The sequence below is a fragment of the Pseudochaenichthys georgianus genome, chromosome 4 (assembly GCF_902827115.2).
Source record: "Pseudochaenichthys georgianus chromosome 4, fPseGeo1.2, whole genome shotgun sequence".
Lineage (NCBI taxonomy): Eukaryota > Metazoa > Chordata > Actinopteri > Perciformes > Channichthyidae > Pseudochaenichthys > Pseudochaenichthys georgianus.
Window position 1 is genome coordinate 21,224,229 of NC_047506.1, and position 18,496 is coordinate 21,242,724.

The 18,496-nt window shown below is 40.1% G+C and overlaps 1 protein-coding gene across 1 annotated transcript; it reads left to right on the forward strand.

The window, feature by feature from the left end:
- The first annotated feature begins 10,508 nt into the window (after window positions 1-10,508).
- On the forward strand, window positions 10,509-18,109 carry LOC117445535 (uncharacterized). The gene is made up of 10 exons (XM_034081274.2): window positions 10,509-10,624; window positions 10,894-12,685; window positions 13,173-13,278; window positions 14,926-15,073; window positions 15,237-15,284; window positions 15,439-15,516; window positions 15,790-15,927; window positions 16,441-16,524; window positions 17,167-17,217; window positions 18,005-18,109. Exons 2-10 carry the CDS (start codon window positions 11,191-11,193, stop codon window positions 18,107-18,109), a joined length of 2,253 nt encoding a protein of 750 aa, XP_033937165.1. The 5' UTR covers window positions 10,509-10,624; window positions 10,894-11,190.
- Window positions 18,110-18,496: the final 387 nt, after the last annotated feature.

The window sequence follows — 18,496 nt, forward strand, 5'->3', positions numbered from 1 at the left end:
TCAGTCTATCCTATCATTTGTTTTTTCTATTGATCAAGTATGATCAAAAGGGGAGAATGTAGTGGAAATTTGTAGTTATTATCATCCTTTTTCTATTTCTTTCATATGCTTAAACCAAATGCTTCTTATTTCCTGATATATTCTTACTATTATTATATATCTCTTCTTCCTCTCCTTCAAGGCCAAAGAGCTGCTTTGGCTACTGAGAGACTCACACAGACACACACGAACTTCCCTGCTCTGAGAACCGTTATGCTATCTCCCGCTCAAGGCCAGGTGTCTAATAACAATGTGACTGTGTGAATCCAGATTTCTCACGTTCCCACACATTTGCTATATAACCTTTGCTTTTCCATTGCTCTGCGCACTCTCGCGCAGACTATCTTATACTCTGTGCGACTTGTGACATATTATATTATTGTATCGTGTATTTGAAGCTTCAAATAAATAACCAAAAGACAGCTTTTCTCGATTCACCATTTATTTGTTTTGATCATTTGACTTGTACTCTCCAGCCGTGTTTGGGCCCTAGATTTCCATAGCAATCTGTAATCAAAAAGCTCCTCAAAAACACTATCGAAGCAGTTCCTGCCGTTGTTACGTTAGTTCAAACAGTAACAACGGACTACTTTTCTTAGCGGATGCATGTCAATTAAAATCAATACATAAAACTATTTTTTAAATCAATAAAATCTTTTTCTAAATCCATAAAAGCATTTCAATTATTATTGGGAGTCATGTCGTTACTTTGTTGAGAATGTGGCCATGTGTAATAAGCGGGATAATGTCCACATTGCACATTGCATAATGTGCCTTCATGCCGATCTAGATCCCTCCGCAAAAACAAAACAAAAAACGTCTCGTTCGCGGGCGAGAGCCGGCTCCCGTCGTTCACTATAGGATCCGCCCCTATAGAGAGGCGAAGTCACGCCCATCTACTTCCGGCCCATGGGACCCCGGAAGCGAACAATTTACATTGAATTCAATGGAGAGAGAAAACGTATCTTTTGATCCCGTTTAAACGGATTGGATGGCCTACCTGCCTGTCAGCCTTCCATTGGGGCACAAACTTATCTCGTGCCCTCATTGGTCATGTGCGCGTTCGTGTGTGTTGGAGGAGGGGCTCTATAAGGAAGTGGCAGATTTTCTCCGGTTGTGTATTTTCAAATTCTAGCGATCTCGAGCCGGTTTCTCAAACTTACCTACCCCACCTTTAACCAAGGCACTATTAGCCTAACATGTACACTAGTTGTTCACACTAATCCTAATATTATCACTTAATATTTGCAAATTCTATTTTATTTTTTAAAACATATTGATGTAAATACATACACATATCGATTTGTTGTATAAATATTGCAAATCAAAACCTTTATTCACTAATAATTACCAAAAATCGTAGTTCTATCTCCTGTTATCATTGCATTCACATTGCCCGCCATGAACTTCCGGGGAACGATCCTCGTCTACATGAACCACGTGACGATAACCGTTTTTGGACTTCCGTTGTCGTAACTCTTCTATTATATGGCTCAGGCTCCAACCCCCCTCCCTCCCCCACATCTACCAATAGAGTCTGGCTGCAGACCGCAGCAAGGAGGCGGATCGTATAGGGGCGGATCGTATAGAGAGGCGAAGTCCCTCCCTTTCCGGGAGCCTCCATGGGACCCCGGAAGCGTAAAATTATACATTGAAGTCAATGGAGAGAGAAAGGTTATCTTTTGATCCCGTTTGAATTGTGCCACGAATGACACATATGATGTTTGTCAATTTAAAAGAATATTTTGCAAGTCAAAAAAATAAAAATGTGTCGTAAACAATAAGGTCATTATTAAAAGGTACAATCAATTTGTTTAGGGTTGACTAAAATAATGAAAAACATTTAATTTGGATAATTTACTGACAGAATAAGAAACTCAATGATGCTCTACTCACCTGTTCCTTTTTATAAAGTGAAACAGTTGAAACGATAGATTTTAGTAAACTTAAAAACAACCTTCTCCAAAAGCTATCAAGGAATATACCGAATACTTATTTTAGAACTTTATTACATATTATTTGTATATAGTTTGAATGATCCATAATTGACAGAAGCTTGTGTTTACACTGACCTGTTACTCATATATTAATGTCTTTGTAACTTCAGTAAACCACTACCTCACTAATTTCTTTCATTCATCACGGTTCAGTAAACTAAGTGACACATGAACCAGTTTAATCATTATAATAACATAGGATTGCAACTCTTTGAAACTGTAGGTGGCTCTTAAAAGAGCCGTTGTGTTTGGGTGTGCTGGTCTCAGGTCAGTTTAAGCCCTCTCTCGCGGATGCAGCGGGCCAGCTGGATGTCCTTGGGCATGATGGTGACCCTCTTTGCTTGGTTCATCTTACTGGGGGGCAGCTATATGGATGTCGGTGCAGTCCACAATCATTGTGCAGTTGAAGGCAGAATGAATGTATTATTGACTCCGAATGAAGCACAACTTCATGCCATACAATACATTGACTTTATTTGTAATTGTGTAAAAACATATGAGCATAATGATTAGCAATCAGGACCTGCAGGAACAGAGCACGGTGATGGATGGAGCTGGGAAGAGAGAAGAATAAAGAAAACAGATCAACTTCATTATCGGATATTAAAAATTCAATTTCAAAACAAGTTGCCACTCCTACAGTTTTCTAGTGTGTAAAGATGATTTCACATGACCTATGCACAATATCACACTCAATACATGTGTGTCTCTGGGGGGTGCATTGTGCCTTTGATGTATATAAATAATATACCATAACCAAATACTATTACGTACAGTGGAAATCAGGTTGCCAGAGCAGGTCAGTGTGCATGTTCCTCAGGGTCTCAGCAGTTACAGGTGAGGGAAAGGAAATAAAAGAGAAAAAGGTCAGTAACAACACTTTAAAGTAACAACACTTTGAATAATTATCTCTTCTAATAATTTTCTCTCAGTAATCACTCAACTACTGTCTTTCTAACAAACAGATTGACTCACCCTTACTGTCATCACAATGAAACACGTCCAGAAGAATCTGTCATGCAAAGCTCCCTGCCTGCCTTCGACTCTCCCTGACTGCTTCCATAGCACCCGGTGGATGGCGCAGTAGGCTACTCTTCAAATGTTTCACGAAATACTTACCATCATGACTACTCTTACTCTTACTTCATGTAATAAAATAATAACTTCATGGTAAGGCTACTAAAAATGACAAGGCTAAGTAATGTAATGCTAACTAACGTGCTCGCTACTCGTCGCTACTAGCTAGGTAGCTAACTTCACTATGTTCCATCATGCACAACATGTATATTACCTGATATGTCTGATCCAGCAACTCCTGGTCCTTTTATCAGACGGGAATCGATAGAACGAGCAAGTGGTATGATCACTTATGTGATTACAACCTGGTACAAAGCACACATGCATCTTGTAAAAGTGAATTTATTTTTAGCAATCTCTTATTTATTGGAGGGAATAAATCAGTTATGAGATCTTCTTCTTCTTCTTCGCTTTAATTATGAGTCGCAACCACTTGGAGAATTATCGCCTGTGACATCACTTACGCGAGCCAGAATGGGATTTGGGATTTGTAGTCTTTGTAGTCGCGTATTTTTCATAGTCTTATATTTCAACAGTTTTACGACAAAATGTGACTTTTTTGACATGATTGTTTAAGATTGACAAACTTCATATGTGTAGTTCGTGGCACAATTCAAACGGGATCAAAAGATACGTTTTCTCTCTCCATTGAATTCAATGTACATTTTTCGCTTCCGGGGTCCCATGGGCCGGAAGTAGATGGGCGTGACTTCGCCTCTCTATAGGGGCGGATCCTATAGTGAACGACGGGAGCCGGCTCTCGCCCGCGAACGAGCCGTTTTTTGTTTTGTTTTTGCGGAGGGATCTAGATCGGCACGAAGGCACATTATGCAATGTGCAATGTGGACATTATCCCGCTTATTACACATGGCCACATTCTCAACAAAGTAACAACATGACTCCCAATAATAATTGAAATGCTTTTATGGATTTAAAAAAAGATTTTATTGATTTAAAAAATAGTTTTATGTATTGATTTTAATTGACATGCATCCGCTAAGAAAAGTAGTCCGTTGTTACTGTTTGAACTAACGTAACAACGGCAGGAACTGCTTCGATAGTGTTTTTGAGGAGCTTTTTGATTACAGATTTGAAAACATCGTTGCTTGCTTTAAAAGTAGCACAATTCATTATGTCAAACCTTGGAAAGTATCTAGATATCCCTGCCCTAATGCCAAAAGTAACTGGCAACTGAATATGTGATGTCTATGTCTGGACCGCTGCGTAAAAAGGAGGGTTTTCTGCCCCATTACTTCTCTTCTTACTTCTATAAGAATAAAACACGGAGGACGGAGATCTCTTTTTGTCCCCCTCTTCTCCCCGCTGCAGCCTAGCAGCTGATCTCAAAGCACGCTCCCCTCTCCTGCAGGGAGAAAAACTATATTTATATACTTTATATAGGTTGATACAGTAGCCCCTTTTTTTTAAATAGTTTTTATAGGTGTTGCTATCTGTTTTGTGTAGCGTGGTTCTACAAGCAAGTCAATGCATTCATTGGGTGGTATCAGAGAGTTACACGGGTCTGTAAATGCAATGAAAACAATTGGCCACAGCAAATAATTTATATTAAACATGTAATTTGAATTCAATGGAGAGAGAAAACGTATCTTTTGATCCCGTTTAAACGGATTGGATGGCCTACCTGCCTGTCAGCCTTCCATCGGGGCACAAACTTATCTCGTGCCCTCATTGGTCATGTGCGCGTTCGTGTGTGTTGGAGGAGGGGCTCTATAAGGAAGTGGCAGATTTTCTCCGGTTGTGTATTTTCAAATTCTAGCGATCTCGAGCCGGTTTCTCAAACTTACCTACCCCACCTTTAACCAAGGCACTATTAGCCTAACATGTACACTAGTTGTTCACACTAATCCTAATATTATCACTTAATATTTGCAAATTCTATTTTATTTTTTAAAACATATTGATGTAAATACATACACATATCGATTTGTTGTATAAATATTGCAAATCAAAACCTTTATTCACTAATAATTACCAAAAATCGTAGTTCTATCTCCTGTTATCATTGCATTCACATTGCCCGCCATGAACTTCCGGGGAACGATCCTCGTCTACATGAACCACGTGACGATAACCGTTTTTGGACTTCCGTTGTCGTAACTCTTCTATTATATGGCTCAGGCTCCAACCCCCCTCCCTCCCCCACATCTACCAATAGAGTCTGGCTGCAGACCGCAGCAAGGAGGCGGATCGTATAGGGGCGGATCGTATAGAGAGGCGAAGTCCCTCCCTTTCCGGGAGCCTCCATGGGACCCCGGAAGCGTAAAATTATACATTGAAGTCAATGGAGAGAGAAAGGTTATCTTTTGATCCCGTTTGAATTGTTCCACGAATGACACATATGATGTTTGTCAATTTAAAAGAATATTTTGCAAGTAAAAAAAATAAAAATGTGTCGTAAACAATAAGGTCATTATTAAAAGGTACAATCAATTTGTTTAGGGTTGACTAAAATAATGAAAAACATTTAATTTGGATAATTTACTGACAGAATAAGAAACTCAATGATGCTCTACTCACCTGTTCCTTTTTATAAAGTGAAACAGTTGAAACGATAGATTTTAGTAAACTTAAAAACAACCTTCTCCAAAAGCTATCAAGGAATATACCAAATACTTATTTTAGAACTTTATTACATATTATTTGTATATAGTTTGAATGATCCATAATTGACAGAAGCTTGTGTTTACACTGACCTGTTACTCATATATTAATGTCTTTGTAACTTCAGTAAACCACTACCTCACTAATTTCTTTCATTCATCACGGTTCAGTAAACTAAGTGACACATGAACCAGTTTAATCATTATAATAACATAGGATTGCAACTCTTTGAAACTGTAGGTGGCTCTTAAAAGAGCCGTTGTGTTTGGGTGTGCTGGTCTCAGGTCAGTTTAAGCCCTCTCTCGCGGATGCAGCGGGCCAGCTGGATGTCCTTGGGCATGATGGTGACCCTCTTTGCTTGGTTCATCTTACTGGGGGGCAGCTATATGGATGTCGGTGCAGTCCACAATCATTGTGCAGTTGAAGGCAGAATGAATGTATTATTGACTCCGAATGAAGCACAACTTCATGCCATACAATACATTGACTTTATTTGTAATTGTGTAAAAACATATGAGCATAATGATTAGCAATCAGGACCTGCAGGAACAGAGCACGGTGATGGATGGAGCTGGGAAGAGAGAAGAATAAAGAAAACAGATCAACTTCATTATCGGATATTAAAAATTCAATTTCAAAACAAGTTGCCACTCCTACAGTTTTCTAGTGTGTAAAGATGATTTCACATGACCTATGCACAATATCACACTCAATACATGTGTGTCTCTGGGGGGTGCATTGTGCCTTTGATGTATATAAATAATATACCATAACCAAATACTATTACGTACAGTGGAAATCAGGTTGCCAGAGCAGGTCAGTGTGCATGTTCCTCAGGGTCTCAGCAGTTACAGGTGAGGGAAAGGAAATAAAAGAGAAAAAGGTCAGTAACAACACTTTAAAGTAACAACACTTTGAATAATTATCTCTTCTAATAATTTTCTCTCAGTAATCACTCAACTACTGTCTTTCTAACAAACAGATTGACTCACCCTTACTGTCATCACAATGAAACACGTCCAGAAGAATCTGTCATGCAAAGCTCCCTGCCTGCCTTCGACTCTCCCTGACTGCTTCCATAGCACCCGGTGGATGGCGCAGTAGGCTACTCTTCAAATGTTTCACGAAATACTTACCATCATGACTACTCTTACTCTTACTTCATGTAATAAAATAATAACTTCATGGTAAGGCTACTAAAAATGACAAGGCTAAGTAATGTAATGCTAACTAACGTGCTCGCTACTCGTCGCTACTAGCTAGGTAGCTAACTTCACTATGTTCCATCATGCACAACATGTATATTACCTGATATGTCTGATCCAGCAACTCCTGGTCCTTTTATCAGACGGGAATCGATAGAACGAGCAAGTGGTATGATCACTTATGTGATTACAACCTGGTACAAAGCACACATGCATCTTGTAAAAGTGAATTTATTTTTAGCAATCTCTTATTTATTGGAGGGAATAAATCAGTTATGAGATCTTCTTCTTCTTCTTCGCTTTAATTATGAGTCGCAACCACTTGGAGAATTATCGCCTGTGACATCACTTACGCGAGCCAGAATGGGATTTGGGATTTGTAGTCTTTGTAGTCGCGTATTTTTCATAGTCTTATATTTCAACAGTTTTACGACAAAATGTGACTTTTTTGACATGATTGTTTAAGATTGACAAACTTCATATGTGTAGTTCGTGGCACAATTCAAACGGGATCAAAAGATACGTTTTCTCTCTCCATTGAATTCAATGTACATTTTTCGCTTCCGGGGTCCCATGGGCCGGAAGTAGATGGGCGTGACTTCGCCTCTCTATAGGGGCGGATCCTATAGTGAACGACGGGAGCCGGCTCTCGCCCGCGAACGAGCCGTTTTTTGTTTTGTTTTTGCGGAGGGATCTAGATCGGCACGAAGGCACATTATGCAATGTGCAATGTGGACATTATCCCGCTTATTACACATGGCCACATTCTCAACAAAGTAACAACATGACTCCCAATAATAATTGAAATGCTTTTATGGATTTAAAAAAAGATTTTATTGATTTAAAAAATAGTTTTATGTATTGATTTTAATTGACATGCATCCGCTAAGAAAAGTAGTCCGTTGTTACTGTTTGAACTAACGTAACAACGGCAGGAACTGCTTCGATAGTGTTTTTGAGGAGCTTTTTGATTACAGATTTGAAAACATCGTTGCTTGCTTTAAAAGTAGCACAATTCATTATGTCAAACCTTGGAAAGTATCTAGATATCCCTGCCCTAATGCCAAAAGTAACTGGCAACTGAATATGTGATGTCTATGTCTGGACCGCTGCGTAAAAAGGAGGGTTTCTGCCCCATTACTTCTCTTCTTACTTCTATAAGAATAAAACACGGAGGACGGAGATCTCTTTTTGTCCCCCTCTTCTCCCCGCTGCAGCCTAGCAGCTGATCTCAAAGCACGCTCCCCTCTCCTGCAGGGAGAAAAAACTATATTTATATACTTTATATAGGTTGATACAGTAGCCCCTTTTTTTTAAATAGTTTTTATAGGTGTTGCTATCTGTTTTGTGTAGCGTGGTTCTACAAGCAAGTCAATGCATTCATTGGGTGGTATCAGAGAGTTACACGGGTCTGTAAATGCAATGAAAACAATTGGCCACAGCAAATAATTTATATTAAACATGTAATTTTTACTTTTGAATACTTCAGTACAAAGGATGTATTGAATAATTTAAGTGATATATGTGTACACATATACATCATTCATTAGTCAAAACAGGGCTACATTTGATTTAATTAAAAAGTATAATATGTGGTAAACTGAAGAGCCCTTTGGGAGCCGAAAGAGCCGGCTCTTCTTGGTGAGCCGAGCCAAATGATCCGGCTCACCAAGAAGAGCCGGAATTCCCATCACTAGAACGAATGACTTCTTCTGCGAGGATTTATAAAAGCAGCTGGAATCCCTTAAGTTGCTATTGGATAAAAAAACTTAGGAAACGCCCATATCCGCCCCTATACGATCCCATCTCACATCTACAGGTGAAAATTACTTTTGCGACACATTTATCGCAAGAAGTGTAGCAAAAGTCAAGACCGCAGATTCGTCGATTTATACTGCCACAGAGCAGATTCGTCAAGTTGTAAAACATTTTTTTTCTTCTGTGACTTCAAATTTGGTTCACAGTTACGTGGATATTTTATACAAGTGTACATTTGGTTCACAGTTACGTGGATATGTTATACAAGTGTAAATGTATGCACACAAGCTCAGATTTTTTTTCTGCAAGTGCTCACATCAGGTTTTACATGCTAGGAGGAGGGGCTCTGAGGAAGTGGCAGATTTTTTCCGGCTGTGTATTTTCAAATTCTAGCGCACTCGAGCTGGTTTCTCCAAAATGACCTACCCCACCTTTAAACATCGAATAAAATGCAAATAAAATAAAGATAAACATTTAAAAACGGTATCTACATATTCTCAGTAAAAAAATACATATATTCAGAGGAGTATCTAAACATAAAATATACAGAATATATTTGAATACTCTGTACAGTAGCTTGAAATTAAAGGTGGGGTAGGTAAGTTTGAGAAACCGGCTCGAGATCGCTAGAATTTGAAAATACACAACCGGAGAAAATCTGCCACTTCCTTATAGAGCCCCTCCTCCAACACACACATGACCAATGAGGGCACGAGAGAAGTTTGTACCCCGATGGAAGGATGACAGGCAGGTAGGCCATCCAATCCGTTTAGCCGTTGTACTTTTTACAGTATTACGGCTTCTACAGATGACATTTTTTTATGGATTTTTTGTCAAAGCACTTAAGATATTCATTGCTATCGGGATGTTAAGAGCATTCCATGGAATATAACAAAAAGTGTATCTCGAGCCGGTTTCTGAAACTTACCTACCCCACCTTTAAGAGTAAAATATATCCTGTGATTTGCATGCGGGCTAATGCCAATACAAGTAAATATAAATGGAGAAATGGTCTCTTGTGCAAAATAGAAACCTCATTTTATGGATAGACAGTTGAAGAGGAAGATTGAAATATTGATTAAGCAATTGGAGGGGTTACTTCGGGAGGGGATCCGGAGGCAGCCGAAGATGATCTCGACGCAGTGACGCAATCAAGAAGCGACGACTGCTTGATTTGTTGTTCCTTCAAATCGTGGTCATACCTTATATCATAGACAAGGTAGAGTATAATGGTCTTTCTTTTCACTTTTCTTCATGCTGTTGGCTTGTGCTTCTTGTCACTTTAAATACAGATCGGCGTCATCACGTGTATCTTTAGAAGCCTCCAACTTCCTACCGAAAATGGAGGAAATGTGTGAAGTCGCTGCTTTGTGTTTTCGCCTGTGTTTTGGCTGCAGCTAGCTAACCTAGCTAACTTAGCTAGCTTCCAGTGAATTACTAATGTATGCATAATTTGTGAAATGCAATACTTGAGCTAGTTTAATCATCGGATGGTACATTAGATTCTCAAACGGTGTGTTGGAGTGTCCCTCCAGCCCCGTGTTGAACCGCCTGAGCTAACGGAATGTTTGTTTGTATACCTATTAACTATATTGGTTGTCGTAGTTTTAGCAGACACTTGCAAATATGCTAACCCCTAACAAGGCTGCTTATGGTCAATTTATCTTCATACACCTTCATGTTGCTGCTCAATAATTGATACGTTTGGCTGCTGTTTTGCTAACGGCAGCTACGAGGTTAGCTTCCAAACGAAATAACACCTCTTTGAGAAGTAAAGCTTTTTTGACTTGCAGTCAGTTAAGTACTTGTGTTTTTGTGAAATAATTGCAAGCTAAAACTACATAATCACATACTGTTTCTGAACAGTTATCCACGTGTAATTTAAAGATAATCTTACTGTTGCACAGAGTAACATCAACGTTAGATGTGGGTAATGTAAGGTTGTTACTAAGAATTAAATGTGTGTATTTTAAATGTGTTATCTATTTTAATATCCATAAGGACATTTGTTAGAACTATTGCTTCTTCAGTTTTGAAATAGGCTCAGAATAAATGACTGTTTTTTTTTTTGCTGACTTATATACTGAATAGATTCATTTGATGTTATATGAGTCATGCTTTGCACTTTAAAACATCACATATTTGTTTTAGAGAAGCTTGCTAAAATGTCTCTTCACTCTTGTTCTCTCTCCCAGTTTCCTTCCTTTTCTAATAAGAACACCATGGTGTTATGATTCCAAACAGAGTCCACCGCTCACAGAGGAACAGGTTAATATCTTTCATGTTCGAATCAATGACCACTATGGTGGAAAAGGCTTGAGGACAACTTTATTCCTACACACCAAAAGTACTTGAAGGAAAACAACCTGGAGGAAAATCAAGGAAGGAACAAACCACAACATCTAAAGTTTAGAGGACCACTGGGAAAGGAGAGGACAGGAGTGCGGAGAGGTTGAGTTGGGGATGGGGTTGAAGAGCCAAAGGAGGACGTCATGGTTCACAGCGGCTCTGCATCCCCAATGACAACATCATCCACTCATTTAACTGTTCCTGCTTCAGCACCTTCTCTGCAAGGAGCTCCACCTCTGGTGCCTCCACCTGGAGATACTACCCATCAAGACCTAACCCAGACTCCTTCCAAACCCCTCCACACAGACCTTTCTTCAAACTCAGAATCAACACAGCCCTCGACTCCAATTCCTGCTGATACCAAGCCCCATGTTGTAATCCCAACAGAAGCACTTACTACCTTTTCAAGCCCAGCGTCAGCCTGGTCCGCTCAACAGACACCTACCGCCTCTCAGGGCTCAGTTAATGGCCGTACGTCCGGCAGGAAGAGGACCCCTAAAGCCTGTGACTGCTGTGGCCCCAACAGTGCAGGACACAATGCCCATACTTCGGGCAGAGGAAGGGGGAGAGGGAGAGGAAAGGGGCTTAGTAGGGACCTCGGGGACACCCCAAAAAGGAAAGTGGATGGCCAGCTAACAAGGATAAAGTGTTTTGATTTGGCCAAGGAGGCAGTTAAGGAAGCAGAGTGTGACCATGATCGATATGAGAAGGTGCAAAGGACTGTAGTCGTTGCTGATACTGAGTCAGAAGCTCCTGGTGCTCCACCCGTCACAGTCTCCCTGCAGGAGGGACCAATAAAGAACTATGTTGCTCCAGAGAAAAAATATAGGCAGATAAAGGGGGATGTGTTGATAGAAGGGTTAGGTGGGAAAGTAGGCAGTTGTAGCAGGGATGTTGCAATGCTAGGAATGGCAGGCAGGGGATTCCCATTAGGGAGAGGGGCGAGGGGAAGGGCGATAGCTACGTCTGCATCAAAAATGGAAGTAGATGGTGAAAGAAAGTTGGCAGGTTTAAGTGGTGTTGTCATTCATTCAAAAAGCCATGCAATATCTCCAGTCGTTTCAATGCAGAAGCCGGGTCAAAACAATGATTCAGATAGTGTACATGGAGAGCAAACTTGCCCCAGCTCAGTTAATCCTTCCATTGCAAATGGAGACACGGTAAACCTGAGTGACACTGAAGAGGAGACGAAAGAGGGTAACGTGATGATGAGTGTAACGAAAAATGGACTTGAATCTATCGCACTGCTGTCCAGTCCAGGTTCAATGTCAGCGTCTCCCAAGGACCTGGACTCTGAGATGCAGGTGGACAAGACACCTGACAGAACTGTACCAGTAACTCAGTCCAATGGAAAAGACGCTTCACCAACAGTGAACCACTGCTCCACACTCATGGAGGTGGATGCTTCTCACCCAGCTCCGGTTGCTCCTTCGTTCCAGGGACCAATCACAGTGTGCAGCATGCAGCACAGCTGGGCATTAAGAGACCACCGGCTGTACTGTAACTCTGAAACCTGGGACATGGGGGGGGTGGAGGAGGTGTGGGGCAAAGAACCCTCAGAAGGAACCAATGGACAAGTGATAGATGGAGAGAGGAAGAATAAAGAAAGCCTGGAGCAGCTTACGGATATGATCCACGGTAAGATTTGTTCTCATTTTGTTGAAGCGTAGTAGATCATTGATCTTTTTTAATACACAAAGTCTTGGGGATTGCACTTTTCCTGTCAAATGATAATCATAAAAAACATGTGACCTCATCCTTGAAACATACACACATGTTTATGGGGCATTTTCCTAGAAGAACTGAATTTCCTACACACATTGTTTTCATGAAAACAGTGGTCCTCTACATGTTTTATGAATCAATGGGTATCCAATATTTCTGTTTAACTATTTAAAGACACAATACAAATAATTATTTCTTCCTTGAAATAAAAATGTTTGTGCTTTTTCCTACGACAGCATAAATGTTTGTTCGTCATACACTGCAATGGAATACTGTTTCATTGGTAATCGGCATTGTGTATGTTTACTCAAGACTAATCCAAAGAAATGTGGGTGTTAAGCTCAGAGAAAACAAAACATGTTGGTGTTGTTAAGCTAGCAGATCATATCTAATCTTTCAGAGTTTCTGGAGAGCTTTTACATGAAGTATGGAAGTTTTAATCCTCTAAGTGAGAATGATGTCCTGGAACACCTGAAGAAGAAAGGCAACACTCACCTCAGCAACCGGTTAGTCTACAAAGACACACGCACACCCAAACCCACACACCGCTTGATGGTTTATCGGAATCCCTCAATCACACATTAAAGTAGTAATTCATGTCACAGGTTGACAAGAATTAGGTAAAAAATATAAGCCATAAACAATGATAATGAAGCTTTGTAAATAGGAGTTTGTTGGTTATGTGGGGCTTATATAACATAACTCTACTTTTGTGTTATTTACAGTTCATATGGAACCATTTATTATCTAACATGTTATTATGTTCTAATTTTTCCAAATCTAGCCAATATGGTTTTCAGATTATTCTATTGTTAAAACTTTAAAGAGCAACTTGCAGGTTAGACACACCAGTGAATACATATATAGGAAAATGATGTGCCCTGTATAAAAAATATACAGAAATATACACTACAGTGACATCTGGTGTCGTTTTTGTAAGACATTTTTACTTCCGCATAAAAAAAGCCTCCCCACGTAACCTCCCGCGTGTGACGTAACATGGGGTCTGAGCAGCCGCTCTAACGTATGAATAAACATGGATCACAATGCTAGTTTTGACACAGAAGAGGTTGAAAATATATATTCGAATGCATATGATTATAATTATGAGCCTGCTAGGCGTCCAAGAGCAGCCAAGGATTAGAAGAAATAAAGGCCATCGGCGAGAAATGGAGCTGTGGTGTGTGGAGAACAGGGCAGCTGTCTTGGTGAGTGACCGGCGTTAGCTACAGACAGTTAATGTTAGCTAACGTCAGTCACATCACAACATTGTAAAGTTAGCTATCATATATCAGGCTATAACTAAAGTATTATTGATAATATAACGTTACTGGCAGGACTGTTGATACTGATCCATAACAGAAACTAATGAGCAAGTATCAGCCGTATCTCGCATTACCTAATGCAACTCCACACTACTTTTTACGGTGCTGTGTACCGGAGGGGAGAGAGAGAGGAGAGAAGGGGGGGGGAGAGAGATCTAATACGGTTTCCTGATAAACGTTTTGTTTGATAGGCTTCAGCTGTGGAGAGTATGTGCTGCAGGGAGGTGGATGCACCTCGCATAACGCACCCAGGAACGAAAGCTAGCTCCGGTCCTTTTCCTGTGAGGGAAACTGTGGACTCGATGTCCTGACAGGTTGCACAAACTCCAGCTCACCATGATTGAAAATGGTGAAATGCAATGTAAAATTACCGAAAAAATACCAGCTCACTAAATCACAACCACTCAAACCAACTACTAACTACTACCGCGGATTGGGCAGAGAATGAGTCCGAGAAAGTTGCTCCCCCATGTGACGTAATATGACGTGTTTTACGTTTTAAAAAAAGCAGTTTTTAGTAGCCGAGCTCAAAGCGGCTCCTTTCCCTCTGAATTCCTGCCCTTATGTCTTGTAAAACATATCAAATCCTGCTTTAACTTTTTTAATTGTAATTTTCAAGCAAGGTTAAGCATAAATGTAGTAAAAAAAAACCTGCACGTTGCTCTTTAGTCCTTCCTTTTTTAAGAAATGTTATTGTTATGATCCTCATGGGATCTCTTTCCTTTTATGAAATGTCACTCTTTTCAAATGTCCTTGAGGGCATTAATGAAAAGGTCGTAGGTTTGTACAACATTTCTACTTCATTTGATCTTCTTGTTTTTGTTTCAGGAGCCTGGACATCAAAAGGGAGATGACTCGGTACAGGGCGGGGCTGGCCTCTGCTCCTATCGCAGGCTTCATGTTGTCGTATAACAAACACACCCTGGGCTTGGAGGACCTCAGCACACTGGAGGAACAAAACTGGCTCAATGACCAGGCAAACACAGATGAAGCGTTGTACATTGACATCAAATAATTATTCCATCACACTTCTTCTAACTCTAAAACTCATATCCGGCAATGATAACAAGAAGTATAAAATATGTTTGTTTTAGTGAGGATCTTACATTGAAACTGTGTGTGTTTTGCTGTTTGCTTAGATCATCAACATGTATGGAGAACTCATCATGGAGGCAACACAACACAAGGTAAGTGAGGATGTGTTTGTTAGCTCAAAACAAAGAATATTTATATAAAAAGATATTTATATATAAATATAAAATAAGTATGAGCCTGAGCACAATGTGTCCTTCTTTTAATTGTGAAATGTGTAAGTAATTTATTTTTGTGTCTGTATCTCAGGTTCATTTTTTCAACAGCTTTTTCCACAAGCAGCTTGTTGCCAAGGGTTACGAGGGTGTGAAGAGATGGACTAAAAAAGTAAGGATGAAGATTCAACAGTTTAGCCATTTTCCAGTTGTTTTAAGAGTGGCTTAAAAAGCTGAAATTCACATTTTAACTTCTGACTTATTTGTAGTGCCTACTTTTAAACTTGGAATAAATTAAATCAAATGGAATAAATTAAATCAAACCGCAAACTAGTGCTCCACAGAAATGCTGAAGGACCTGTTTGTCCTGTAGTTTGACTTTTTCAAGTGTTGGCATTTGAAGAGCTCTAATTTGTATTTATGTTAATTTGTGGGATTATTGCAGGTTGACCTGTTCTCCAAGTGGCTGCTGCTCTTCCCCATCCATTTAGAAATCCACTGGTCTCTCATTACGGTCACCATGGCAACCAAAACCATCAGCTACTACGACAGCCAAGGCATCGTCTTCAGGCACACCACAGATGTGAGAGCTTCTGTGTTTGTGGATGGGTTGGAATTCATCGTTGTTTGTTTTTGGCCATTTTTTAACTCTTTTAACGGACACATCCTGTTTTTCTCTGCTCGCATAAATTATTGGTCCATAATTTCTTAGCTAGAGACTACACGACTAATGGTTGCTTTCTCAGTTTGAGCACATAGACAGAGTGGTTTCTTTGAAAATCCAGGTTTTTCGCCATAAAGCTGTAATAAAGCAGAATTTACTTTGATAATAAATTAGTAGATTCATTTGTGAAAGACACAATTACGGACTCCAAGCCATATCATTTTCAGGTTAAAATGTAGCTCGTTTTTTCACCCATCTGCATGAAAGACTGAGAAGTGTTGATTTCTTGATGATACTATATCTGCTCTCTCTTTAAAATGCTGGCACATTACCGTCTTTATTATGGAAACTGAATTTATATTGCTGTTTGTTGAAAATGTTTGCTGCTGGGACAATTCATAATTGTGTCCTCTGTGTGTGTTTCACTATCAGAACATAATGAAGTACCTTCAGTCTGAAGCCAGAGAGAAGCAGCAGACAGCTTTCCAGAAAGGCTGGAAGATTACCATCATCAAGGTGACCTTGAACCCTGACTGTTCTGCTCACGCTGTGTTCACCTTGTGTCCTGGAAGCATTTATGTTGCCTGCCACAGTTGATGTTAGTCCAAAGCAAAAGGTGGAAGACTCTTTCTTTATAGAGTTGTGTCGATGCCTTTAGAGGAAAATGCCTCCATTGCAGCCTAAATGCACGATCGGTAGGAGGTAGGAGTAAACACAAGTCTATGCAACGATCCAATATCACGTCTTCATAACATTTCTAAGATTAATAATGCTACATGGAAACAACAACATGTGTCACCTGCTACCCGATTCCTACAAAAATGGTATCAACATCTACTTGTATTTGCCAAATGATTAGGGTGAACCACAAAGTCAGCAATACCATTCAAATTATACTAAAGTATAAAAGCATTCTGCTAAAAATAATTCCAGCATATAATAATTATATTCACATCTGCTGGTTTATTCTTTTATTAAGCCATTTATTGAACCAAACACAATGTCTAACCCTGAACATCACTTTTAGATACCTTGATGTAATTATTGTATGCATGCACAGTAGATTAGTACATATAGATCCATCAACATTTCATTCTAGAAGAAGATGTAACTCTGACATGTTTGCTCCTGTTTGACTGTGACATTTTGACTCCTCAGGGCATTCCTCAGCAGAGAAACGACAGCGACTGTGGAGTCTTCGTCCTCGAGGTTAGACATTATTCATTCCCGCTATTCAACTGTCCTTCGGTCCTTCGTTTATCACCGATTTATTTGATCTCTTTTCATCATGTTCTGTCCCTGTTTTCTCTCTATTTTCTGCTTTTATCTGTTTTTCTTCCTGGAACTATATAAACAGAGCTGTGCTGAGTCTCTGAGAGGGGAAAGACACTGTCGGGAAGCGTCTGTCATTGTTTACGTTGGGCCTATTCAATTGGCCGACAGCGGGCCACAACCAGCCTGGAGGCAATTAGTGGAATAGCCCGACATAAATATGATATTTAAAAAAATATATATAAACAACATAAAGTCTGTCTCACTCTCACAAAAAACACACACAGTGCCGGCCACTCAGTCATTTTCTCTTCACCTGACAATTGTACTCCAACAAAGCACAAAGTCGGCAGTTTGCACATACGGTTGAATTAGGTTGGTAATTGAACACATACTTTTGCCAATCTGGTGTTGTGGTTGGCTCTCACAACTAGATGGGTTGTTGTGGATTGTAGAAATCCTCACTAAGCACTTTAGGGGAGGGGGAGATACTAGTAGAGTGTTATTGCCACTTGTTATTCTTCTTTTCATTGATGGCATTGATAGCTCTTTTTCATCCTTACTGCACTTTGGGTTAGATTTGACCAAAAAAACATTGTATATTTTAACTACATTTCATTGTATCATTCATTACCAAAAGTTAGGTAGGCAGATAAACATGTCCTGATCCATCTACATTTCATGATTTTAAAATCGGTCTTTTCTCTGTGTTTTGCTCTGTCAGTACTGTCGCTGTCTCTCGATGAGGCAGCCTCTGCTCTTCAGTCAGGAGGACATGCCGCGCATACGCAAGAGAATCCACAAGGAGCTGTGTGACTGGTCGCCTTAAACGATTGATCGAGTGATAGACAGTCGCCTTCACTCACTGGCTGCTCGCCTGGTCACATGGGACAGTCTGTCCAAGTTTGTCTTTGACATCCTGTTACATAACCGCTAACACAACCGATCTTCTGTACTCCAGGGAGCCCTGACTGACAGCTGACGGCTGCTCATTGGGACTCAAAGAGTTAAAAAACATTCTGTAGCTAAGCAGATTTTTACTTGCAAAGAACTACTGACGTGGCCCCCTACTGACCACCAGACATGCTGGACCTGTGCCCATCAGGTTGTTTTTATGTTTGACATTTCCTTTCCTAGTTCCTTTGGCAGTGGAATTTCAACCGAATGCACCCAGCAGAGGACCTGACTGAGGAGAGGCGTTGGACCAGCCCGGACC